Source organism: Phacochoerus africanus, chromosome 3 (assembly GCF_016906955.1).
Source record: "Phacochoerus africanus isolate WHEZ1 chromosome 3, ROS_Pafr_v1, whole genome shotgun sequence".
Classification (NCBI taxonomy): Eukaryota; Metazoa; Chordata; class Mammalia; order Artiodactyla; family Suidae; genus Phacochoerus; species Phacochoerus africanus.
The window spans coordinates 170,481,046-170,508,205 of NC_062546.1; the positions used below are offsets into that span (position 1 = coordinate 170,481,046).

At 44.6% G+C, this 27,160-nt stretch overlaps 2 protein-coding genes across 7 annotated transcripts in view; both read right to left on the reverse strand.

Moving 5' to 3' along the window:
• The window catches only part of FLACC1 (flagellum associated containing coiled-coil domains 1), a 34,830-nt gene extending 17,726 nt beyond the window's left edge, over nt 1-17,104 (reverse strand). The window contains exons 1-7 of one of the 3 annotated variants that reach the window (XM_047773228.1): nt 16,727-17,104; nt 10,290-10,446; nt 9,745-9,819; nt 6,615-6,663; nt 5,677-5,810; nt 4,131-4,224; nt 1,915-1,976 (exon numbers count right to left, since the gene is read on the reverse strand). In XM_047773228.1, coding sequence (XP_047629184.1) covers nt 1,915-1,976; nt 4,131-4,224; nt 5,677-5,810; nt 6,615-6,663; nt 9,745-9,819; nt 10,290-10,402 — 527 coding nt within the window. In that variant the 5' untranslated portion in view covers nt 10,403-10,446; nt 16,727-17,104. Of the gene's footprint in view, nt 1-1,914; nt 1,977-4,130; nt 4,225-5,676; nt 5,811-6,614; nt 6,664-9,744; nt 9,820-10,289; nt 10,685-16,121; nt 16,298-16,726 lie in introns of those variants that run through there. The other 2 variants (XM_047773230.1, XM_047773229.1) reach the window with 2 other exon arrangements.
• Nucleotides 17,105-22,264: 5,160 nt separating this feature from the next.
• The window catches only part of TRAK2 (trafficking kinesin protein 2), a 64,499-nt gene continuing 59,603 nt past the window's right edge, over nt 22,265-27,160 (reverse strand). For 3 of the 4 annotated variants that reach the window (XM_047773232.1, XM_047773231.1, XM_047773233.1), the window contains one exon: nt 22,265-26,549. In XM_047773232.1, the coding sequence (XP_047629188.1) occupies nt 25,871-26,549 (679 nt within the window). In that variant the 3' untranslated portion in view covers nt 22,265-25,870. The remainder of the gene's footprint in view (nt 26,550-27,160) is intronic. The other variant, XM_047773234.1, reaches the window with a different exon arrangement.

The following is a 27,160-nucleotide window of genomic DNA, read 5'->3' on the forward strand; positions in this document are numbered from 1 at the left end:
GGGCCATAGGCTCCTCGCAAGAGCACAGCCTTTGCTTTCAGCTCTCTTGGGAAATTGGACTGATGAGCGCTCAGGATAATTTTAGAGCCCAAGGTCTCTCCAGCCTTCATTCCAGGAGGCAGATGCTGGCCTGGTTCAAGAGGTGTGTTAAAATAAAAGGCCAGCTGAGCTAACAAGCCAGAAACATAGAGGAACTTTAAATGCATGTTGGTAGGTGCCAGAAGTCAGTCTGAAAAGGCTGCAGGCTGTATGATGCCAACCATACAACGTTCTGGAAAATGCACAGCAATGGAGACAGTAAAAAACCAGTGGTTTCCGGGGGTTCATGGGGAGAGAGGGATGCAGAGGCAGAGCCCAAAGGATTTGTAGGGCAATGAAATTATTGTGTGATATTACAATGGCAGATAGATATCACTAACATTCGTCAAAACCCATAGAATGCACAGCACCAAGAGTCAACCCTAATGGAAACTATGGACTTTGAAGGTTACAGTGAGTCCATGTAGGTTCGTGGATTGTAATGAATGCCCTTAGGGACGCAAGATGTCATTGCTGACATAGGTTGAGCAGGTGTGGGGGTCAAGGGTGTGTGGGCAGTCTCTGTACTTTACGCTCAATTTCACTGTGAACTTAAAACTGCTCTAAAAATAAAGTCTGTTAATAAAATAAATAAGGGAGTTCCCATTGTGGCTCAGTAGTAACAAACCGGACTAATATCCCTGAGGACATGGGTTCGATCCCTGGTCCCACTCAATGGGTTAAGGACCCCTTGTTGCTGTGGCTGTGGTTAGGCCGGCAGCTGCACTTCCACTTGGACCCCTAGCCTGGGAACTTCCACATGCTGTGGGTGCGGCCCTAAAAAGACAAAATCAATAAATACATACATCAATAAATCCTTAAAATTAAAAAAATACATACATAAATCTTTTTTTTTGTCTTTTTTTGCCATTTCTTGGGCTGCTCCTGCAGCATATGGAAATGCCCAGGCTAGGGGTCGAATTGGAGCTGTAGCCACCAGCCTATGCCAGAGCCACAGTAATGCGGGATCTGAGCCGTGTCTGCAACCTACACCACAGCTCACGGCAACGCTGGATCCCCAACCCACTGAGCAAGGGCAGGGACCGAACCCGCAACCTCATGGTTCCTAGTCGGATTCGTTAACCCCTGAGCCAAGACGGGAACTCCACATTCATCTTTGAAATTAAAAAAAAAAAAAAAAAGCAATTCTGTGACATCTAGGAGGGCTTCTCTCCAGCAGGACTACTGAGGCTGCTCTGGGGCCCAGTGGGGGAGGTGGAAGGGGAATTTAAGGATTTTCTCACTCGCACAGACAATGCTCCTCCTTTTCCTTCCTCTTGGTTTGTCTCTGCGGCTCTGCCTCCTGCCCCTCCCAGACCTTCTGTCGGATTTGCTCAAGCCCTGAGCAAGCCCCCAGGGGGCAGTAGAGGTGGAGGAGGAGGTGGGCAGGGAGAGACTGGGCTAAGAACAACAGTAGCTACCACAGAAATCTCACAGAGAACTGATAAATGGTTCTCAGCAATCAACAAAGGAGGGGAGTTCCCGTTGTGGCTCAGCGGTACTGGCCTCCCTAAGTAGTTAAGGATCCCCCATTGCTGTGACTCTGGCGCAGGCTGGCAGCTGCAGGTCCAATTTGACCTCTAGCTGGGGAACTTCCATAGGCCACAGGCGTGGCCCTGAAAAGCAAAAAAAAAAAAAAAAAAAATTGGAGATTTCTTGAAACTATGTTTTAGCGACCTCAAACCGTCCTGTTCTCCAAAGATGTCGCTCTCATTCTCCACCCCTCACCACCCAGCTCCATTTGGCGCTGTCTGAAAACCCAGGCAACTGAAATCCTGCAAGGAGGCAGGAGCCTTAGGACCTTTGGTACACAGGCACGTGTGCCAGAAAGCCTACCTCTTCTTGCTTTCAAAGTTCTGCTGCATCTCAGCACAGCGGAGATCCATTTCATGGGAGAGCTGGAAACGAGGCCAGTGTGAACAAGTCAGGACAGAGGAAATCACTCCCACTCCAGCCTGCAACTTCTGAGAAGCCTCCGCATTCATGGCGAGTGCCCCCCTCCCCAGGCTCACCCTGCCGTGTCCTGTAGTGCCATCTCACACCATTGCTGAGGGAATAGAGCAATTCTTGTCTCTCTCTGTGTTGTTCGGTGCATGATCAGTTCATAATATTGGTGCATGGAAATCATCCTTTTCACTGTTTTGTGGGCAAGTCTGGTCTCTTTGGCTGGACTATAATTGCTTTGTAAGATTCCGGCTTTTGGATTTGGGGATACATAAGTCGACTGAGCGAAGGGCATGGCCTGGAAGAGCCAGAGACCTAAGCCTCATGTTCTACTTTCATCGAACTTAAAACCAGGGCTGATAGGGAGTTCCCATCATGGCTCAATGGTAACAAACCCGACTAGTATCCATGAGGATGTGAGTTCCATCCCTGGCCTGACTCAGTGGGTTCTGGATCTGGTGTTGCGGTGAGCTGTGGTATAGGTTGCAGACGAGGTTTGGATCTGGCATTGCTGTGGCTGTGGTGTAGGCCAGCAGCTTTAGCTCTGATTTGACCCCTAGCCTGGGAACTTCCATATGCTGAGAGTACAGCCCTAAAAAGACAAAAATAAAAACAACAACAGAAAGCCCAGTGCTGGTTGGCAGAATGGCCGTGTTGCATAGCAGGAAGTGCTCACTTCCAGGCAACCTCCAATTCTAATGCACCCAGTCTTCTGGTCAGTGTCTCAAGAAGAATGGACACTGACAGCTGAAACAAGGGTTCAGGGTCAGCCCTTCTCCCTTCTACACAGTCACACAACAATGGGGGGTGTTCACAGCCGGAGAATTTTAAGAGTCACTATCCGAGGTACTTCTTTTTTTTTTTTTTTTTTCCTTTTCTAGGGCCATTTGTGCGGCATATGAAGGTTCCCAGGCTAGGGGTCGAATCAGAGCTGTAGCCGTTGGCCTACGCCAGAGCCACAGCAACGCGGGATCCAAGCCACATCTGCGACCTATACCACAGCTCACGGCAACGCCGGATTCTTAACCCACTGAGCAAGGCCAGGGATTTGAACCTGCAACCTCATGGTTCCTAGTCAGATTCGTTAACCACTGCACCATGATGGGAACTCCATATCTGAGGTCCTTCTATGGAAATATTCTCCACATGTGTCTTCAGCTGGGCTGAGATATCAGTGACTCTAAAGGTGAATTTTAACCAGTAACCCACCCCTGATGAGGTGAGGATCTCATGCAAATTATTTAACTTCCTGAGCTTCAATTTCCTTTCTGAGGAAAGAGACCATAAATCTGGCAGGGTTTTCAGATAAATATAGAAACAAATCAACAGAAGGGAAGGCCTCAGCCTGAGTCAGTCGCTGGGTCACTGTAGGATTCAGACACATCTGTGGTGTATGGGGGGGGGGGGGAAGGGGGAGGGAGGGGTGTCCTGCTGGGCAGTCAACCTTCCCACTGGGTTTCAATGGGTTTCAATGGGTTTCAATAACAATTGGCAAAGGGTGGGGGAAGAGGGATCTGAGCATCCCTCTGGTTTATCCCTCCAGCCAGGCCACCAGGCCCTCTGCTTGGGATGCAGAGGAGTCCCTGATAAATACAGATAATAAAATCTAAAGGAAGTATCACCAAAGTCTCCGGGGAACATGAAGGGTACAAATTGAAATCAGCAGATTCCGAAGCATGGGCTTTGGCAGTTTCAACAGCAATAGGAAGTGGGTTCTAGACACTTCTGGGCAGCTTTTGAGCAAAACTGGAAGTACTGGTCACACTGGTGTCATTGGCAAGAACCTCAGCAACCTCTGAAATTTAATTCACCATGCAGGCCCCAGCAGCCCTGCTGGAAATGGCCAGTGTCCCCTAGTGTGGAGAGGATAGTGGCATTGAATGCCCGGAAATTAAGTTGGGCTGTGAGGAGGGACTTGAGTTCTTGCAGTTAGGGATGAAAATGGGATCAGAACTACTGCTGGGTGACCATGGTCAGAGCTGTCGCCTGGACAACCTGGCTCCCACAGGTAAAGGGCTTGGCCTCTTGCCTGGACCAGAGCAGGTGATCTGAAACTATTGGTCTCTCCCTTTCCTACAGAGATGTCGGCTAACTCAAGGATCACTCACCAATTTCTGGGCAGAATGATGATCTCTGTTCATTTGCTCTATAATCACTGTCAGCTCTGAGATCTGTTCCTCTAGGTCGGTAACGATGTCAGTCCTACAGGACAAGTAACCCATCATGCACACAGCTTCTCATGCACACAGCTTCCAAGCCATGCCAATCAGGCCCCTCCCGGAAAGTGGCTGGCTCGGGCCTGGTGAGAGCCAGCCGTGTTCTGCACCTGCTCCCTCATCATGAGGGTGGGGGTGGAGGGGTGGAAGGGTGGTCAGGAAGAAGGGATTTGGCAGTAGGGTGGCTGAGCCTCTGACATAGCCTTTTTGGGTAAGCTGGCCAGAAGTGAGCAGGGGTGGTAGAGTGACCCATTGAATAGAGGAGAAAGAGAATATGTCAGAAATCTATTAGGGTTTGGAGTTCCTATTGTGGCTCAATGGTTAGCGAATCCGACTAGGAACCATGAGGTTGCGGGTTGATCCCTGGCCTTGCTTGGTGGGTTAAAGATCTGGTGTTGCTGTGAGCTGTGGTGTAGGTTGCAGATGCGGCTTGGATCCTGCATTGCTGTGGCTCTGGCGTTGGCTGGTGGCTACAGCTCTGATTCGACCCCTAGCCTGGGAACCTCCATATGCCGTGGGAGCAGCCCTAGAGAAGACAAAAAAAAAAAAAAGAGAGAGAGAAATCTGTTAGGGTTTGACCTTGACTCAGTAAAGAGAGTTGAAAAGGAGGAGGGAAAAGTTCAGAGGATTAGGAAATGAGGTGGGGGAATAGGATTAATGCTGACAGGGCATCATAAACAAGGAACGGGCTGGACCAAGAAGGGATTGTGTGGCTTTCAGAGTAGGTTATAGATGTTGATGATTCTGAGTCTGGGGCGTCCATGAGATCAGTAAGCTTATTCAGCTCTATTTGGTGGAGCTGGAACAAACAGGGTGGCAAGCAGTGCAGCAGAGACGAGCGCCTTGATACAAGAGAGTGTGAAAACGAGAGAGAGGATGTAGGAGGAGATGGGGGAGGCGAGGATGTGAATGAGAGACTGAGGAGTAGAAAGAAAACCATGCGGGGACTGAGTTTACATGGTCCTGGAGGATAGAGAGCGGATGGACCATGATTGGCAGAGGGGGTGGCCGCCTGCTCAACCAGGATGGAGTCAGGCCAGAAGCACCCACGCTGCATCTCTCAGAGGCTTAAACTGAGTGGTATCTGTGGACATAACGAATCAGAGATGCAGACGTGAGGCTCCCAGAAATCCTGATGTTAGTGTCAATTCTCACCTTCCAAATGCAGACTCTTTTATGAATATTTCATCCATGTGTTACCTCCAGGAACAACTACCTCCTTTAGTGCGAGTGACACCAACCCAGTCATCCTCCAGGTTGGAAAAGGCCTGACGTGTCCATCCTCCTGACTCCCATGGGCTCTGAGCAGGGCGGTGGGAGTGGAGAGGAGTGGGTTGCAGGGCTGAGGAGGGAAGGGACACTGGGGACTGGGCGTCAAATGAGGGGCTTGTCCTTGAGGCCAGGCTGGGACAGGTGGATGTGGGTGCAAGGACATTACCTGGAAAAATTGACTTTGTTCATGTGCTCTGATTCCAAAAGCTTTTTCCTCTCAAATATCTCATCTCCCAAGGTGACGGAAATCTGCTCCCTGTTCCGAATGAGGCGGTAGCCAGGTGACACGTTTATCACTTCCTGGGAGTTGGGGTGGAAGGTAAGGTAAACAGTGCAGACTTGGAGCACTGAGCCTGCGCCGATCTTCTGCTAGGGCCCTGCTCACATCTTACAGACAGACGCGCGAGGTGGGATTCCAGGGCCCAACTCCCTTCTGTGCCCTCCCCGGGGTCCCGCTCCTGAAATCTGATTGTAAGCCTCAGCTGGCTCCTGCACATCCCCATGGGCCTCTCAGATCCAACACGTGCAAAACCCAGCCATTGATACCACCCCCCCACAACACTCTGCCTCTGGGCCCTGCTCCTTCCCTTCCCTGCAGCTGGGCATTGGGAAAACTGCTCACAGTTTGGAATTAGATGGGCCTGAGTTTAAATCCTGTCTGGCTCTGCCACCAACCATAGCTATTCAGCATCTCTCAGAAAGTGAGGATAGGGCGTTCCTGTCATGGCTCAGTGGTAACGAACCCGACTAGCATCCACGAGGACTAGGTTCTATCCCTGGCCTCACTCAGTGGGTTCAGGATCTGGTGTTGCTGTGGGTTGCGGTGTAGGTCACAGACACAGCTCAGATCCTGAGTTATGGTGGCTATGGTGTAGGCCGGCAGCTACAGCTCTGATTTGATCTCAAGCCTGGGAACCTCCATATGCCATGGATGTGGCCCTAAAAAAAAAAAAAATTAGTGAGAAGGAGAACTCTCAAAAGACTTTTTTGAGGAATAAATAACACATGAGAAAATGCCTAGCACAGTTACAAACAAAACAACCCCTAAAAACATTTTAGTCAGTTCCACCTCATCCCCAACCAGACACCAAGTCTTTTACTCACATTAAGTAATTTATTGCTCTCCTCTTGTTTTCCCAAATGGATTTTCATCCTGCAAGAGAAAGGTGTGCTCAGAAAGCAACTGATGAGGAAAGAAAAGTTCCAAGCTTGGGAGCTGTACCCCGATCCCACCACCCATCTGTGAAAAGTGACCTTACCTGGAGTAAATCTCTTAAAATGCTCTCCTTCAGAAAATAGGAGGGAGTTCCCTTCATGGCTCAGCCGGTTACAGACCTGACTAGGATCCATGAGGACACAGGTTTGAGCCTGGGCCTTGCTCAGTGGGTTAAGGATGCGGCGTTGCTGTGAGTTGTGGTGTAGGTCGCAGACACAGCTGGGATTTGGTGTTGCTGGGGCTGTGGTGTCGGCTGGCACCTGCTGCTCTGATGCAAACCCTAGCCTGGGAACCTCCATATGCTGTGGGAGTGGCCCTAAAAAAGCAAAAATTGAAAAAAAAAGGGGGAGTAGGAAATATTTAAGAGTCCCGGGATCACTGGCACACAGATTGTGATGAAACGGTGGTCAGTAGAAAAGTGAAAAATCAAGTTGTCATTAGTCTAATAGTAGAACTATCCCTAAAACACAGGCCGAGAGACTTGGCGTGAAGATCCCCAGTGCTCCTCTAGAAGCACAGTGCTTAATTTTCATGCACATATTTTTAGCGACATCTACGTTGTCTGCACAACAGCCATACTTGGTGTTTGCACCGGAAATTGGTGTTCTAGAACCCTGAAAGTGCTCATTACATGCATTCAGGATAAGCAAAGTGCTACTATTGGGAGATCTAGTGTTAACTCTGATTAGAATCAATTTTTGTTTGCAGGTACGAAAACACAAGCATAACGTCAGGTACTTAAGTGTCTCAAGAGTATCTATAAGGGAGCTTATCTGCAAGGTTGAAAGATTCGGAAAAGAGTAATTAGCTTCCGATGCGGTAAAAGAAATGCAAGTCAGATCCTCAGAACCCTCTGATGGCTTCCTGTCTGTTAATCCCCACCCTGCCCCCACCCCCACCCCGTGCAAAGTCATAGCTTGAAGCTCTAACACCCGAGGTCTCAGAATGTGACCATATTCAGATTTACCATCTTTAAAGAGGTGATTTAGTTAAAATGAGGCCATTAGGGTGAGCACTGATCTCATTTTACTGGAGTCCTTGCACGAGAGATTAGGATGCACAGGGGGACCCATGGGGGGAACATGCCAAGGAAAGCCCAGGGGAGGAAGCAGCAGGCAGGCAGCCATCGGCAAGCCCCGGAGAGAGTCATGCACTGGAAACCAAGCCCACGGGCACCTTGATCTTGGACCTCTGGCTTCCAGAGCCGTGAGATAATAAACTTCTGTTGCTGAAGCTACCCAGTCTGTGGCTTTTTTGTTATGGCAGCCCTAACAGCGGACACACCATCTCTTACAGTGGCCAGCACAACTGCCAGAGTTTCCTGCTGTTACTGTAACACATTACTACAAACTTGGTGGCTTAAAACAACACCAACTTGTTATAGTTCTGGAGGTCAGAGTCTGAATGGGTCTCTCTGGGCGAAAATCAAGGTGTCAGCAGGGCTACACTGCTTTCTGGAGGATGGTAGGGAAGAATCTGTATCCTTGCTTTTTCCAGCTCCTAGAAGTTGCCCTCTTCCTAGCAGCCTTGTCCTCTATATTCAGAGCCAACACTGGCATCACTCCTGCCTCTGCTTCTATTGTCATGTCTCCTTTTCTGCTATTCTGACTTTCTCCTTCCCAGGTAAGGACTCTGATGTTTACATAAGGCCCACCTGGATATTCCAGGTTGATCTGACCATTTCAAGGCCAGCTGATCAGTAATATAATTCCATCTGCAATCTTTTACAGTTTAAATTTTTTTTTTTTGCCTTTTTAAGGCTGCAAGCACAGCATATGGAAGTTCCCAGGCTAGGGGTTGACTTGGAGCTGTAGCTGCCGGCCTACACCACAGTCACAGCAACGCAGGATCTGAGCTGCATCTGTGTCCTACACCACAGCTCACAACAACGCCGCGATCCTTAACCTACTGAGTGAGGAGGGATCGAACCCATATCCTCGTGGATACTAGTTGGGTTCTTAACCTGCTGAGCCACAATGGGAACTCCTCATCTGCAATCTTAATTCTCCCTTGGCAAGTAACAGGGCATAATCTCATTTGCCAGGGATTAGGACGTGGACTTCATGGGGGGCGGGGGAAGGTCATTATTTTGCTGGCCACATTCACCAGCTCTGCTGTGTCTCTGAGTTCACTTTGCAACTCTCTCTTCTCACTTCCTGCACTCCCCTTGTCTGGGCCTCTTTGCCTTCCAGTAAAAATCAGACGTGCCAAGCACATTCCCACCTAGGGCCTTGGTACTGGCTGTTCCCTTTGCCAGGAGTGCTCCCCCCAGGTATCAGCACAGCTCTTGCTGTTTCTTTACAAAGGGATTGCCTGACCTCTCTTTATAAAACAGCAGCCCCACCCGCACCATCCCCTTCTCCCTGTGCCTACATTATTTTTCTACCTACCACTTGCAGACCTTGGATGGATTAATGCGTTTATGGTCATCTCCCTGCCCCTCCCCAGTGGAATGCAAGGTCAGGAGAGTGGCAACCTCACTGCAGGCCCCATGCACCTGACTCAATGTCTCACAAATAATAGGTGCTCAATAAATATTTTCCAAATAAAGAAATAGAATATAGAGATTCACGCAAAAGCCTAAAGCTAAGTTACACATCTAAGTTTATAAACGAGGATTAAAATTTTAATTGATGTGTAAAAGCAGAGCTGCAATCTAGGGACAACCTTAGACATTGTAAAGTAATCGGGAAAAGGATGAGTCAACACCATAAATCCGTGGAAGGCTCTTTGCCAATGACATGCCTTGGGCATTGTACCCTTTTAGGGCAGGTATGGCCCTCTGGGGCACCCAGCTGAGAGCTCCTTTGTAGTGACCTTGAAAGCTGTGGGTGCAGAGGCCACAGAATCTGCTTGTAAGATCTGAGGTTTGGGGCAAATCCCAGTGGATTCTGGTAATTCTCTGACATATCTGGCAGCAATTAGCTCAAGTCAGGAAAGTCTGCGAAGGCCAAGAAGGGAGATTATTTTATTCACGTACTTTGGAACATTCCTGCCCCATGGACAAAAAGTACTTACTTTGGGGTGATAACAGATTTAGTTATTGGTTGGACATAATTTTGTTTTTTTGAAGCTGAAGGAAGAGGAGTTAGCCTGAAAGAGAAAAAGAAAAACAAGAAAGAGAAAATTGGAAATTTAGAAACCTAGTTTGGTACTCCCAAATAAGGGAGATCCCCACAGTGACCCTAAATTGGAATATATGGTCTGACAGTGGGAATCTTTAAAATTAGGAAGTTCTTGGGGAACCTCAGGCCCAAGGCCTCGGCACTTGTTCACTAATTTGGGGGTTCCTCATTTCCCGGAGCGCTTCGTCCCTCTTGGAGGGGAAGCCTCGACAGGTCCTTTCTCTGCTGCACTAATTCTGAGACCTCGTCATTGAAAAGCTCGCTCAGCCCAGGCAGCACTGGCCAGACGGCTGTGCAGCCAACAGGCTGTAGAGCTGGACTTTCTGACCCTCTGGGATTTTGCTGCCAAGTTGAATGTGCTGCAAACCTTGTGAAGGAAAGAAGGCTGCAAATGGAACCCAATCGCCCAGGCTTTGCTCCATCTCGAATAATCCTTACTTGGGCTTCACTGGAGAGGTCTTCCTGGGTGGCTGAGGAGTCTTGATTAGCCTTCGTGGTCCCAGGTTCCAGGGGTCCCAGCAGGTGCAGTAGATGAGAGGGTTGGGGTACATGGCAGGTCGGGGGCCGCCCTGGCTTCTAGGTCAGAAGGCCCTTTCTGAAATGAGAAAAGAGCAGCAGAGTTACACTGTTCAGAATCAGAGCAATAATACTTAGAGACCAATTGGGAAGCACCCAGGAATGGCCCACAGTGCAGACAGAAGACTCTGGAAGCTGTTGAAGTGGTGCAGGGTCTTCACTATAAATAACACCTCGCCCCTGGCCATCCCAGAGACGTGACTTGAAAGCAATTTAGGAGTTCCCGTCGTGGCTCAGTGGTTAACGAATCCGACTAGGAACCATGAGGTTGTGGGTTTGATCCCTGCCCTTGCTCAATGGGTTAAGGATCTGGCATTGCTGTGAGCTGTGGTGTAGGTTGCAGACATGGCTTGGATCCCGAGTTGCTGTGATTCTGGCATAGGCCGGAGGCTACAGCTCCGATTGGACCCCTAGCCTGGGAACCTCCATATGCTGTGGGAGCAGCCCAAGAAATGGCAAAAAGACAAAAAGACCAAAAAAAAAAAAAAAGAAAAAGAAAGAAAGCAAGCAATTTAACATTTGACATAGCCGAGTGCTTATTGTGGGCCAGGGATTGATCCCGCACAGTAGGTTGCCATTTCATTTTGTTGATGGTCTCTTTTGCTGTACAACCTAAGTGCCCATCAGTTGATGAATAAAGAAGATGTGTTATGTAGCTACAATGGAATATTGGTCATAAAAAAGAATGCAATCTTGACATTTGCCTCAACATAAATGGACTTAGAGGCTATCATGCCAAGTGAAATAAGTCAGAGAAAGACAAATGCTACATGATTTCACTTATATGTGGAATCTAAAAAATGAAACAAATGAGCAAACAAAACAAAACAGAAACAGAATCATTGATACAGAGAACAAACTGGTTGCCAGAGGGGAGTGGGGTAAGAGATTGGGCAGAATAGATGAAGGGATCAAGACATACAAATGACCAGTTATAAAATAAATGTCATAGTGATGTAATGTACAGCGTGGGGGCTATAGTCAATAATATTATAATAACTTTGCATGGTGACAGATGGCAACTAGACTTATCATGATTAGTTTGTCATGTATATAAATGTCAAATCACTCTTTTTCATACCAGAAACTAATATAAGGTTGCATGTCTGGGGAGTTCCTGTTGTGGCTCAGTGGAAATGAATCTGACAAGCATCCATGAAGACGCAGGTTTGATCCCTGACCTCGATCAGTGGGTTAAGGATCCAGCATAGCTGTGAGCTGGTATAGGTCCCAGACGCAGCTTGGATCTGGTGTTGCTGTGGCTGTGGTGTAGTCCAGCAGCTACAGCTCTGATTTGGCAGCTCTAAAAAGACAAAAGACAAAGACAAAAAAAAAAAAAAGGCAACTGACTGAATGGGAGAAGATATTTGCAAATGATATATTTGATAAGGAGCTAATATCCAAAAGACACGAAGAACTCATAAAACTCAATAGCAAAAAACCAAACAATCCAATTTTTAAATGAGCAAAGGGGAGTTCCCTGGTGGCCTAGTGGTTAAAGAAGAAGAAAATTTAATAATTAAATAAATAAACATGGGCAAAGGACCTAAATAATCATTTTTCCAAGGAAGACATACAGATGGCCAACAGACACATGAAAAAATGCTCAACATCCCTAGTCATCAGGAAAGGCAAATCAAAACCACAATGAGATATCACCTCAAACCTGTCAGAATGGCTATTATCCAAAAGGCAACAACTAGCAAGTGTTAATGAGGATGTGCACTGTTGGTGGGAATGTAAATTGGAGCAGCCGCTTTGGAAAACAGTATGGAGATTCCCCTAAATAGTTAAAAATAGAACTACCATTGAATCCAGCCATTCCACTTCTTGGTATTTATCTGAAGAAAACAAAAACACTCATTTGAAAAGACATACCCGCCCCTATGATCATTGCAGCACTATTCACAGTAGCCGAGACAGGCAAGTTAAGGATCTTGAGAGGGAGAGTATATCTGGATTATCCATGTGGGTCCAAGGTAATCACTAGGGTTCATATAAAAGGAATGTGGGAGGGTCAGAATCAGAGAAGAAAATGACCAAGTAGGAGTCCTTGAGAAAGGGACCATGAGCCAAGGAAAGTGGGCAGCTTTTAGAATCTGGAAGATGCTAGGGAATGAAACTCCCCTGAACCTACAGAAGGAATAAAGTCCTGCCAACATCTTTTTTTTTTTTGTCTTTTTGCCATTTCTTGGGCCGCTCCCGCAGCATATGGAGGTTCCCAGGCTAGGGGTCTGATCGGAGCTGTAGACAAGAGCCTACACCAGAGTCACAGCAACGCGGGATCCGAGCCACGTCTGCGACCTACACCACAGTTCACGGCAACGCGGGATCGTTAACCCACTGAGCAAGGGCAGGGACTGAACCCGCAACCTCATGGTTCCTAGTCGGATTCGTTAACCACTGCGCCACGACAGGAACTCCAGTCCTGCCAACATCTTGATGTAAGCCCTGTGAGGCCCATTTCAGATTTCTGACTGCAGAACTGTGAGTTAAACTGGCATTGTTTTAAGGCACTACATTTGTGGTAATGTGTTTACAGAGCATCTGTAATAGGAAACAGAAATTTGGTGGAAAATTAGCAATAGAAACCTAGACACCTAAGAAAATTAAAATTGCATAATTACTTTAGGTTAAAATGTATCGCATAAGAGGAGTTCCCATCGTGGCTCAGTGCTAACAAACCGATTAGCATCCATGAGGACTTGGGTTTGATCCCTGGCCTTGCTCAGTGGGTTAAGGATCCGGCGTTGCCATGAGCTGTGGTATAGGTCGCAGAAACAGCTTGGATCCCTTGTTGCTGTGGCTGTGGTGTAGGCTGGAGGCTGCAGCTCCAATTTGACCCCTAGCCTGGGAACTTCCATGTGCCCCAGGTATGGCCCTAAAAAAGACAAAAAAAAAATTGCATAAGAAAACAAATATAGTAATAGTAAGCTACACACTCATACATATTAATGTAAAAAACATTGATTTAGGAGTTCCTGTCGTGGCGCAGTGGCTAACGAATCCGACTAGGAACCATGAGGTTGCGGGTTCGGTCCCTGCCCTTGCTCAGTGGGTTGACGATCCGGCGTTGCCGTGAGCTGTGGTGTAGGTTGCAGACGCAGCTCGGATCCTGCGTTGCTGTGGCTCTGGCCTAGGCCGGTGGCTACAGCTCCGATTCAACCCTAGCCTGGGAACCTCCATATGCCGCGGGAGCGGCCCAAGAAATAGCAACAACAACAACAACAACAACAAAAAAGACAAAAGACAAAAAAAAAATATTGATTTAACCACAAAGTGATTGTGACTACACTAGAAGTGTGAGGGTGGGGGATGGAATGGAAAACGTTGGCCTAGCAACCAGGCCCCCATATTTAGCTACCTGTGTTCCCCTTAGCTTGGGCACCAGGTCAGGAGATCTCAGGGAGGCAAGGGAAACAGGTGGGAAGAAGATGATGAGAAGATGGTGCCACAGGCAGTTAGAATTCAAGTAAGAAAGAAGGCTGCGGAGATAATACAGAAGCTTCCTGTGAGGGCAGAGCCAATCCTGAGCCTGGGGGGGTTAGAGGAGTCCCTGCAGCAGGAAGTGAGAGGCTGGGGCAGCCTGGCTCCCAGCAAGTGCCTTCACTTCTCATCTGCCATCTCAACTGAGAGGTTCTTTTTTTTTTTTTTTTTTTTTTTTTTTGCTTTTCAGGGCTGCACCCATAGCATATGGAGGTTCCCAGGCTAAGGGTCAATTGGAGCTACAGCTGCTGGCCTACGCCAGGCACAGCAATGCCAGATCCTTAACCCACTGAGCAAGGCCAGGGATCAAACCTGCAACCTCACGGTTCCCAGTCAGATTCGTTTCCGCTGCACCATGATGCGAACTCCTGAACTGAGCGGTTCTTCAAGGCCTGGCTCCACCAGGACACTCTCTGTGCCCCCAGGGAGCCTCTAAGTGACTTGTCCACAACCGATATTTGATAAAATCTGGTTACCAATAAACTGGGTGGCTCTAATCACAGGGACCAATCAACAAGGAGAAGAAGGATCCACAGGTGAAACTATAAAAATATCATGGTCATTACAATATTATAGATACATCAAAAATTAGAATTAAAAACCAAAATGCATAGGTAAATTATGGGACAGCCACTCAGTGGAGTTTTAAATAGATTTTAATTGACCCAGTGAAAGCCTGTGGAAACATGAAGAATGAAAATGAAGCAAGATATAAAACAGTGTGTGCGCAATGAACAGCTACGTAAAAGTTTTAGCAGTATGGATGTGGGTTAGAAATGACTACAGTAAAAAATGATATTGGGTCAGAATGTCAGGATTATGATTTTTTTCCCCCCTCCACAACATTCTTTACTAAAATTTTCCTTGGGTTTTGGAGTCAGATGGGTCTGACTTTGCATAGACGCTTCTCCACTTATCAGCTGTGGGATCTTAAGAAATGAACTTTTACTTTTCTGAGTCTCAGTTTCCTCGTCTGTAGGGAACATGGGAATTCATGCCTCGCTGGGCTGCTGTGTACATGAAATGAGACCATGTCAGGAAAGCTCTCGGCTCACTGCCTTGCCTACATTAGGTTTCTAAAAACTGGCAACTGAGTTTAGGAATATTATGTACCCCAGTGGTGTTTGGCTTATGGAAGATCATTGCCCCCTTTTTTTGGCCACAACGTGTAGTGGTTTGATGGTTTGATGGGATGGGACCTGGGCTGCAGTGGTGAAAGCACTGAATGCTACCCACTACACTACCAGGGAACTCCCAGAAGCTCTTATTTCTAAATTTGTAGAATAGGTTTATTTTTGTGTTTGTGTTAAATTGAAACTAAATTGCTAGCTTCAACAGTCATCAATTTGTGTGGAGTTCCTGTAGAAGCTCAGTGGAAACAAATCCAACTAGGAACCATGAGGTAGCGGGTTTGATCCCTGGCCTTGCTCAGTGGGTTAAGGATCCGGCATTGCCGTGAGCTGTGGTGTAAGCCGCAGACATGGCTCGGATCTGGTGTTGCTATGGCTGTTGGCATAGGCTGGCAGCTGTAGCTCCGATTCAACCCCTAGCCTAGGAACCTCCATATGCCATGGGGGCAGCCCTAAAAAAAAAGGCAAAAAACCCCCAAAACAATTATCAATTTGTGTCTAACCTCATTCTTCTATACCCAGCCCACTTCTCTAACACTAAAGCCAAAACAAATCTATTATTTTAATTATACTTAGGGCAAATCTTTATTTATTTATTTATTTTGGCTGCACTGGAGACTTACGGAGTTTCCCTGGCCAGGGATCGAAACTGCACTGCAGTTGTGGGCTGTGCCACAGCTGTGGCAATGATGGATCCTTAACCCACTGTGCTGCTAGGGAACTGCTAAGGCAAATCTTTAAAAGAGACCTGAGATTTGTTTCTATATCATCGTGACTATGTAAATTTCTCCTCTATGAATGTACCCATTTATACTTTTAGCCAGTTTTGCATTGAAGAATATTTGTTTCCTTTTTTTTTTTTCCTATTACGAACAATGCCTCAGTGTACATTCTTTTGCTCTTAAAAAGTAAAAGCCTCTCCCTCCAAATACGCAAGGGGATGATATGTAAAATATTTCACAGCTAGTAAGACAAGGCTATCGATCAGAGTAGCCATGGGCTGCAGGGCTGGGACAGGGTGCTGGAGGTGCCCACTCCCATTCCCAGCCACCTCCCCACCCAGGCATTAACCCCTTACTTGCTGAATCCTGAGGAGGTCTGAGGGTGCCAGAGGAGATGTTGCGGTAACCAAGGTGGCAGGGAGGGCATTCGAGGGCCTTGGACAATGTGTACACACAATCAGTATGGCAGTATTTCAGTCTTTCAATAAACTTGCATATGAGCTAAACATCAGCTACCTCCCTTACTCTCCCAAGAGGAGAGTACTCTTACTCTCCTAAGAGGAAACCACTATAACAGCTTTTTGGATATCATTCCAGAAATGTTCTATAATCTTTAAAAATTTTTGCATAAATCAGACCATACTTGACACACTATACCATGCCTCGCTCTTTTTATATAACAGGATATCTAATAGGTATTTTCATATCAGCATAGATAGATCTGCTGCATTCCCACAATGGCTTGATTTGTTGCATTGTACGATTCCAAGAACATAGGTGTGTGTGCGTCTTAGAGTTCTTTCTCCTCAATCTTTTCCTTTCCTGTATCTCTCCCTGATGATTTTACCTGGGGCTCAGTGCACTAACCGTGCCAGCTAGTGAGCCTGTAGTCACAAGTAAGCCAGCTGAACTTCTAGAAAGAAGAAAAAAATTATATAAAATCTCTTTTCAAAGAGCTTACCTTGGACTGCCCAAAGATTTGTTTTTCCCATGTGGTTCCTCTCCAAGGCAAGGCTCTTAAAGACCCCACAACGATACAGAGAAACTGTCTCCCATCAACACAAAATCAGAATTCATTTTAGGTTAAATCCAGAGGTTCCAGAACTTGAGGCTTTAGTGGTCATTCCAAGTGATTGAAATGCCAGAGCAGAAAATCCACAGTGTGTGTGGTGCAGAGAGACAGGCTGAAGCCAGCCAAAGTCTTTTACGAAGGCTGACTTGGAGCGTGCATGAATTTCCCTCCTAAAGACAATTCAGTACTGCAGGGAAAGTCAAACTAGAACAGAAGGTCACCTCCGTTCCGATTCTCTTGATTTGAGCCTCTAGTTGTGAGGTTTGTCCTTGGGGATGGCAGAGGAAGGTTTGTTTCTTTTATTGCTATGGAAACAGAACAGCAGCACCTCATTGGCTCGGACACTCTGCTCTTAAAGAGAGAAGGCTGGAGAGGCAGCCATTGAGAAATTCTCCAAGGCCGTGAGACAAGGTATGTTTAAGATACACTTTCTGGGGAAATAGAATTAAATAGCACTCCTAGGCTTAAATGGCTATGGCAGGCAGCATCTGTGATGGATTTGAAGTTCCTCTGTTATTTGCTCACAGAAACCTAAAATGCTAAAGTAGGCACTTTCTTCCTTGAATTTCAGGCTTTGAAATCTATGAAAGTAATCCCCCGGGACAGGAGTCCTTTTCAACCAAAGGAGCTCAGATTTTTTTTTCATAAAGGGAGCTGCTTCTTTTCATTATAGAAAAAAAATGCTTGCGTATTAAACGCCAGTTACTTTCATTTTTATTTTACTAAACCACCTCACTCTAAGAACTATATTTGACAAATTTATAATAAAAATTTGCACGAACTAATACCCTTATTACATACTATTCTCACCTACTTATTTTTCGTCTATTTAAAATGAAAGCTGGGAGTTCCCGCTGTGGTGCAGCGGAAACGAATCTGACTAGGAACCATGAGGTTGAGAGTTCGATCCCTGGCCTTGCTCAGTGGGTTAAGGATTCAGCATTGTCGTGAGCTGTACTGGAGGCCGGCAGCTGTAGCTCCAATTCGACCCCTAGCCTGGGAACCTCCATATGCCGCACACGGGTGCAGCCCTAAAAAGCAAAATAATAATAATGATGATAATAATAAATAAATAAGAATAAAATAAAATGAAAATTGATCATAAATCCACTAGATTGAGTTCATGATTCATTGATAAGTCACCACCCAAAGCTTTTAAAACTTTGTTGTAAGTCCATCCATTCATTCTACCCCACACTTATTAGCTACTGAGTGCCAGGTGTGGTTGCGTGGTATGGGGAGTTAGCTCCATTCCTGCGCTCTGTAGGGCTTAGGGACTATCGGGGAAATGGACAATAAATTCACTAAAATCACAATGAAGCTTATATTAAGGGCTTCACCAGGGACTGGATTGCAGGGATTTCTGTCTAGTTTAGTGAGTCAGGCAACAGTTTTAACTAGAGAAAGAATCTGACTGGCTTCGCATATTAGAAAGATAATTTTGACTGCACCATAGAAAACCAATGGGAAGGGCCAAGACAGGAAGGAAAGAAACCAGCTAGGAGTCTGTGGCAGTTGGCACATGAGACCCCGTGGGGGCCTCAACGGAGGGAGTAGCAGTGGGGATGGAGAGAAAGAGGACACATGGGGATTGAGGGAGAAGGAGGAGGCAGTAAAGATTCCTGGGTTTCTAGCCCAAGCCATTGGGTAGGTGGTGGTGCCATTTATTGAGATGGGAAATTCTGGGGGATGAACAGACTCAGGGAGCAGGTCATGATTTCTTGGTCTTATTGAGTCTGAGACAGCCAAGTGGTGCTGTCTATTACAGAGTTCGTTCCATGTTTGGGGAGTTCCAAAGAAGAATTTGGGCTAGAAATACTTCAGGAGTAGATAATATCTGAAACCAAGGGAGTGGATGAGATCACCCAGGGAAAGGATGTGTGCAGAGAGCAGGATCTAGAACAGAGCCCGGAGGAACACTAATATTTATGACAGTGCGTCTCAAAGAGTGGGCTAGTTAAAATATGCACAACAATCACTTGAATGAAAGTGGCTTAAATCAAACAAGTTCATTAATTTCATGAAACATAAGTTCTGGAGAGCATGCCGAAATGTCATTGTAGAACTGGATTCTTCCCATCCTTTTGTCATGCCAGCCTCAGTGTGTTGACATACGGGAGCCCCAAGATTGCATTGTGGCTGCCACAATTCCAACTTTGGGTGTATTCTCTAAGTACCATGAGCAGATCAGGTGGAGACAACTTCAATAGCTAAAGGGAGGGAAAGATGTTACCAGGAGAACAATGGGATAGGATCTAGGAATTGGATATTTACTTCGAATCTGTTTATTGTGTGAAAAATTATACTCAAAGGCTTTCTTTTTTTTAATTTCCCCAATACATTATTTTTTTTTTCTACTGTACAGCATGGTGACCCATTTACACATACATGTATACATTCTTTTTTTCATACATTTTCATGCTCCATCATAAGTGACTAGACATAGTTCCCAGGGCTCCACAGCAGGACCTCATTGCTAATCCATTCCAAAAGCAACCTTTCTGATAATTAAAAAATAAAGCATGGTTTGGGTCTTGTGTGGAGAGGGCCTAAAAACAAAGATACACAGGAAGCGGATGCTAACGGAAAACCCCAGCCACTCCGCTTGGCTGAGACTTAGCACTAATTACATTGGGTTTTTTCCCCTTCTTTCCCCTTTTTAGACATGAATACAACTTTGTCAGCTTCAAAACAGGGGAAGGGAAGGAAATGAAAACTTCTGGGGGCTAAGTATAAACTGCTCTTCTCTTTGGTTGAATTTAGGGAAACGGGCATTGCATAAAAGGCTCTTTCCAGAGACCCCGTAAGGGGACTGATGCTACTAACATTCACAGCAACTTTCCCCAAAGCAATGTTCCTTAGTGTTTGGAATGGAGGTGGCTTAGGCCAGAATACTGATGGGATAACCAAGTAAAGTTGAATGAGAGAAACTGACTTGACGATCCGCCTGTGTCATCAGAATTAGTCTGCATGTCGTTGGGGGAAATGGGAACCATCTCGGGTGAGGCTTCAGCCTTCACGAAGTGGTGAATGTGATCAGTGGGTGAACATTTAGAGGTTCTCACTTGTGTAATTTGTTTGTGGCTCTCTGAGAATACACCCAGTGTAGAGAAGGCCAGTGTTCTTTTACGGAGCCTGTCATTATTTTCAAATTACTCAGTTCTCTTTGATCATTTCTTGTCCTTCAAGATCCGTATAAAGGATGCTATGCTAAATCCCACAGACTCACTCAGCAGTTTCCAAGTAGCCCATCACCAGGGAACCACAGAATCATGCAAAAGCCTGCAGTACCACTCTTACACCCAGAAAGAGGGTGTTGCCCTGAGCCCTGATCTTCCGAGGGCTCTGCATATCACAGGTTTACACAAAAACCTCAGTTTATTATAGAACACATGGGCACTTAATCTGAAGCTCAGTTCTGGAATAGCAGGACGTGGAGCCCTAAACATCCATTCTCATTGCTGACATTGTCAGGCCCCAGGGGGATGCTTCTCCACATCTCTTGCCCTTTATCTTCCAAACAAAAATGATTGTATCCACATGCTATGATATAAAGGTTTCTGTGTGGTTTTGCTGCAAAGGTCAGAGTCCCTGCTTTGGAATGCAGGAGCAGTGAGCTGAGGGGAAAGGGAAAAACTCTCAGAAAGCATGAATGCACAAATTCACACATGATGAGATGGTGTTTCCCAGTGGTGCTGAGCATCCACTTTTTGCTTCTTTTCATGTTTTCATTTTTAAGTCCACAGGTACTCATCTATTGGAGTGGTACTTGCAAGAGTATTGTGGCTGAAGAGCATCTTGCAATGTGAATTCTGATTATCTTTAAATTTATACATGTATATAGGTCTAGATGGAACACGCATGAATCTTGGTACCAATTCTTCACATTATTGTATGGATCTAGAATCTGCTTTGAGAGATGGTGAAAGAGCTATGTAAGTGGTAGTGAATTACCTGAAATTAAAATACTTTGGGAGCTCCTGCTGTGGCACAATGGGATTGGTGGCATCTTGGGAACGCTGGACACGGGTTCAATCGCCAGCCCAGCACAGTGGGTTAGGGATCTGGTTGGTGTTGCCGAAGCTGCGGCTGGAATTTGATCCCCGGCCTGGGAACTCCGTATGCCACCGGGTGGCCAAAAAAGAAAAAAAAAATTGTAAAATTTTCTGACCCATTGTTCTAATGTTTGAATGTGATGTGAAACTCTTGCTTTTAAGCAACTTGGTGATTTTGCTGAGAAGGTAAGAAAAATAAATGTAATGGAGTAATACTTTTTAACGTAATTGACCTTTATGTATCTTTCTCTAACATCTCACATCCCCTTTGCTGTGCTTCACCTATGCTTTTTTTTTTTCCGTCTTTTTAGGGTCAAACCCTCGGCATATGGAGGTTCCCAGGCTAGGGGTCGAATTGGAGCTGTTGCCGCCGATCTACGCCACAGCAACAGCAATGCTGGATCCGAGCTGCGTCTGCAACCTACAATACAGCTCACGGCAACGCCGGATCCCTAACCCACTGAGCGAGACCAGGGATCAAACCCAAAACCTCATGGTTCCTAGTGGGATTCATTTCTGTTGCTCCACGACAGGAACTCCCCATCTGTACTTTCTTATGCTAAAGAATATAACATTTTCTGCCTGTTCACCAAAGTTGTGTTTTGGCATCTTTGCCAAACCTGCACAGCATTTGTTCATTTGAAAAATTTATGGCATTTTAGCCCTTATTTCATAAAAACTAATGAACAGAAAAAACAAATTTGATCCTAGCATAACTCAAACTTAAAAACAGAGATGAAAGCCAACAGGATGCTTGCTGAAAGTCTCAAATCTTTACTCTCATCAGGGTTTTGAACTTAAACACGTCTATTGATAATCATTTGTGAAAGAAAACAATAAAAAATGCTGGGAATAGCACTAAATTATTTATGAAAGACGTAGATTTCAATATTTCCTACAAAGTGTTTTTATTTCTAAGTGGATATTAAATATTTTTTAAAATACAGCAATTAAATTGCAACAGAAAATAAACATCAAAGGGCTTTTTCCATTAGAATCCAACAATTCTCAAATTTCTTGGAAATAGTTTCTAAACAGCTAAGAGTATTAACAGTAAATTGTAGACTATAGGAAAAGAATTGCTTCATACTTCCTGAGTCTTTTCAAATTAAAGCTCTGTATGTCAGTGATTTTAGATTTTTGTTGTTGTTGCTGATACTTTGCTAAGGAAACAATATGGCTATTCTATTTTTAAAAAATCTACGAAAATACAATAAAATCTGTTTACTACTCCTGTCTACTGTTGGTCTGTTTTGTGTTGGTCTGGCAAATTGAGGTCGTTTTCTGTACCAAAAACAACATAATGGAAAGACTTAATACAGTGTTATCTGTGAAAAGAGCTGAGACAAAAACACACGAAGACAAACAGAAATTTAAGAAGATACTCATATTTATTTGATTTACATCTGACAAAGCAAAAGTAGGTATACAAAGAGCTGTTTGACAAAGTCAAGCTCCAGATATCAAACAACAGTATCTCCCTGGCAGCCCCAGAGGGCACCCATGCCACTCCCAGGCAGCTGTGCTGGCAATGCAACCACTCAATGTGGGTGCGGCTGTGCTGTGCGTGGAGTACAGGCTTGCAGGCATCCCAAAGGAGTGGGCCACTGACTACTAAGAGCTCTAGGTCCAGATGTCAAAAGTCAAAATTATTACCAACAAGTACTAATTATGTATCAGAATGGTCAGAAAAAATTACAGGCTTTGAATACTGTATAAAATACACCTTTTCTAGAGAATAGGCTCTTGAGAGCTGCCTTTATTTCCTCCCTTTGCCAAAGTTTGTTCGTTCAGGTCAAATCAAGGACATAGAGTACAGAATTTTTTTTTTTTTTTAAAGCTACTTTAACAATGGTCATTAACTTTTCCCCAAGACCCATGCCTAAGGCTATTTACATCACATTTGGGATCATCATAATTCAGGAGAATTTTAAATTCTGAGTTCACAGGGAAGGTATTCCTCCTAGTAGATAACAGGATACTCAGAAATACCTGAGATGTAATCACCGAGAACCTTCAGTAGAAAAAAAAAAAGACTGGAGTTTCCTATACTGGCATCAAAGTACATACACAGTTGATAACAGGAAAACTAAAATGTGAACACTGCTAAAACATAACAGATAAATTAAGAAGGAACTTGCTACAAGGCTCTAGTTCTTAACTATACTTTATACATAATTTCATCATAATAGAGATTCTCAAGCTGTACCAAAAATGATTTCAGGTGGAAATTGCAAAAACAGCAAAACTCAATTTCAAAACAGGATTCATTTTTATTTTTTATTGTTTTTTAAATTTTATAATGATTTTTATTTTTTCCATTATAGCTGGTTTACAGTGTTCTGTCAATTTTCTACTATACAAGGTAGAAAGGTGACCCAGTTACATATACATGCATATAGCCTAGGATTCCTTTTTAGGGACAAGCATGCACCAGTATACAATCACTGTATTTCTGGTGGGATAGTAACATCAACTGAATTTTCAAAAACCAAAGTCTGGTTCTCTTCAATCAGATGGGCTTATTTGGCTGTGATTATATCCCCACCCTGCCTCCAAAGTGATCATTTTCACATTGGTAATTTTCAGAGTACACTAATTATACAGAACACTCTAAAATCTAGCTTGATTTATAGGTGTTTATATAATAGACATAAAAATCTGATAATTTAACACTTGTACCACTCTCTGGCCCTATATTTTCCTATTTCCTGATGTTTCTTGGAAACTGGCAATAGGAAGATTATACTTGCTTAGAGAATAAATAAAAAGCTTAAGGGATTTGCTTAAAATAAGCACCCTGGAGTTACTTTATGAAGTAGAAACTCAAATATTATCACTTAAAATGTGAATTGGAATATTTTAGAAATTTCAACGTCAGGAATTCTTTTGGTCCACGTTCAGGGACACTTACATTCACTTATAGACCAGCTGGAATCCCTTCTGAACATTCACGTGTGTGGTCTGCTGACTTCAGAATGACTGAGCAAGGGGGAGAGAATGGGGAGAGGACACACTTTTTTTTTAAAGAAATTTATGTAGAAAAGTTCTATTAAAAGATTCTAAAAACCATGGAAAAGTCACCCATCTTCCTACTGCATGTGTGTTGGTTTTTCCATCTGAAGGAGAGGCAGCTCAAGAGATGAGAAGGACCCTCCTCCGGCCTTGTAACAGGTGTATGGATGGGAGCCACTCATCAAGAATTCTCCAGAAGGAGTTCCCATTGTGGCTCAGTAGGTTAAGGACCTGGCACAAGCTGTGGAGTAGGGTTTCAGATGCAGCTTGGATCTGGTGTTGCCATGGCTGCAGCTCTGATTTGACTCCTACCTTGGGAACTTCCAAATGCTGCAGGTGTGGCCATAAAAAGAAAGAAAGAAAAAAAAAAAAAAAGAATTCTCCAGAAAAATGCCTTTCAGTTATGTTGGAAAAAAGGAGCAAAACATTTGCAAATTAAAAACCAAAATGAACAAGTAACATACTTCCCATTTTCAAAAATCATTAGCCCCCTCCTTCATCTTCTCTCCATTATGCCTTTCATGTAAGTGGCATGTCTTTCTGAACCGTACTGCCAAGATAAGGCCATGTCACCTTGGTCAGCAACCCTCGGAAAACAGAAAGAAAGAAAGAAAACAAATCTGCTTCTTCCCAATTCACAGCCTTGCATCACACTGCTGAAAACGGAAACCTAAGCCCCAAGTTTCACTTTGCCATTTCACACAGTTTGTTTAAAAAAAATAAAAAAGGAATCCCAGAGGGAAAAAAACAAGCTCTGACTTTCCCTTTAAAAAGTTCATTCTCTAATTCTATAGATATTGAGAAAAAGGCATATGTGTTTTTGTTTTATTTTATATTAAAAAAAAAAACCACAATCTCAAAGCAAGCACCTGGGTTTTACTTCAGTTTATAATAATTTACTGTGCCTGAGAATTTTTGTGCAAATACATGTCATCTTTCATTAAAGATATGCATAGCACATTTGGGAGAAAATTTTGTTGCAACCAACTTTCCTTACAAAAAAACTTACAGACATAAATACACAACACTCTCTAATTCCTAATGATTGCACTTCTGGTTTAACCCTTCCAGCCTCCAAGGAAATTTGAAAGACATGTAACATTGTTCATATGCCTCGGCCACTGCACTTATTCAGAAGAAATGTTCTGAAAATAAGTTTCCTTGGTTCCAATGCACCCATATTTTCTTTCTTAAAAGTAAATCCCACCTACCCCCCACTCATGTTGTTTTGGGGGGGGATGTTGTATAAAAATACAAATTAAAAAATGAACTCTTATTAATCACAAAAACAAAAGGAATGTGGATGATGTTTGGGCTCCCAGGGGCTCAAAGGCCTGCAAACAAAGCAAAAAGGGAGTCTCCACTACTCTGATCTTATGAAAAAGGTAAAATTTCTTGTTTGATAATGCAGGAAGCATTCTCTTTGGTGGATGTGTAATTTCACCAGACACTAACAGGGGCCAACGTAAAAGGTGTCCTTCTCTTGTCTCAACAACACACTGAGTTAATTTTAGCAACCCTCCAGAATAGCTTTCTAAAGGCAACCTCAGTGCTGCTCCTTCTTTCTTCCTGTCTCCCATCCTGGGTCTTCCCTGCTTATGCTCATCAGAAGTAAATGTGCGACCAAGTTCAGGGTTTCTGGTGTGTTTCCATATTACTGAATTTATTTTCTAGTCACTTTTTATTTTCAAGACCAGAAAAACCACCAGATGGAAGACGTTAAACCTTTCCTCTTTTTCTGCCTCCAGACACACATAACCCATTCATTTATACTTCCAAGTTATCAGTCAGACCTCATGCTCTAGGGCCTCATTCCAACTCTGTTTCTATTCTCCCACTTTCCTCTTCCCACATTCACAACCCTTCTGCAACATTCCTTTTCTTTCAGACAAGACTACATGTATCAGTGCAAATCTTTCCTTCATGTGCTAACTTGTTAGAGAGGTCAGTCAATGGCTAGACCTCAGTCCTCCTTCAGGATATCCATTTTGGGTGAGGATGTGCAAACTGGGGTGCCAAAGCTACCCATCATGACCGGAAGACTCTGATTCCTCCTCAGTCCACTCAATAAATTGCTACCTGAATTTAAATAGATAGCAGAGCTTGGTCTTTGAAGACCATTTTCTGCCTCTTGGCTTCTTCCATGTGCCCGGGCTTCCGGGGTCTTGATCACTCTGGCTATCCCCAGTCTCTTCAGCCTCTCCACCAAGTTCATCTTCAACTGGCCGACATCAGGAGGGTTTCGGGATGGTCTCAAGCCATACATCTCTTGAAGGAATGTTTCAGCTGGTCGAGAGGCCAAAAAATTGTCAGAGAGATGCATTCGAGGCTCAAGGGGCAAAGGAGAAGGGCAAGGTGAGTGGGATGGTGAATTTGGTGGTGTGGAAGGGATAGCTGGGCCTCTAGGGAGAGGCTGGAGGAGAGGGTTCTCTGAAACTGGGCTGTGGTATACTTTAGCAGAGATGCCTCGCTCTTGCAGAAGTTTGGCCAAGCTCATCGTACTGCTGAAGGTTGTGGTGGAATCTCGTCGGTTGGTGATGGATTCACTGATGCTGAGTCTATAGGACAGAGCAGGAGAATTCACCACCGTGTTTGATGAACTGCTACCACTACTGCCACATCCTAATGAAGGGAAGCCAGAGCTTCACCAAGAAAGAAAAAAAGGAAAAACAAAAGCAGGAGAATGATTTTAAGAGTAAAAAAGTAATCCCAGTCAGCATTTAAAGTAATTAGGGTAGCTATCCATAGTAAATATAGAGGAACAGGCAACACAACATCAGTATCTGAGGAATGAAAAATCTGCTGTTACCTCAATGATTAGTTATTTGTAATTTAGCCATTAACTTATTGAAATATGTTTCTTTTCATAGAATATGAAAAAGTTTGCTCTTAGATAACTTTACTTTTTAAACTTTTTTTGGTTTGTTTTTTGGTCTTTTTAGGGCCATACCTGCGGATATGGAAGTCCCCAGGCTAGGGGTTAAATCAGAGCTGCTGTTGCCGGCCTACACCACAGCCAAAGCAATGCCTGATCCGAGCTGCGTCTGCGACCTACACCACAGCTCCTGGCAACGTCAGATCCTTAACCCACTGAGTGAGGCCAGGGATTAAACCCTCATCCTCATGGATACTAGTCAGGTTCATTACTGCTGAGCCATGATGGGAACCCCAGGATAACTTTATTTTTAAAAATGAAATCTAAAATATGTATCTGGAAATACAGTTAAATTTTATGATGAAAAATAAAAAATTT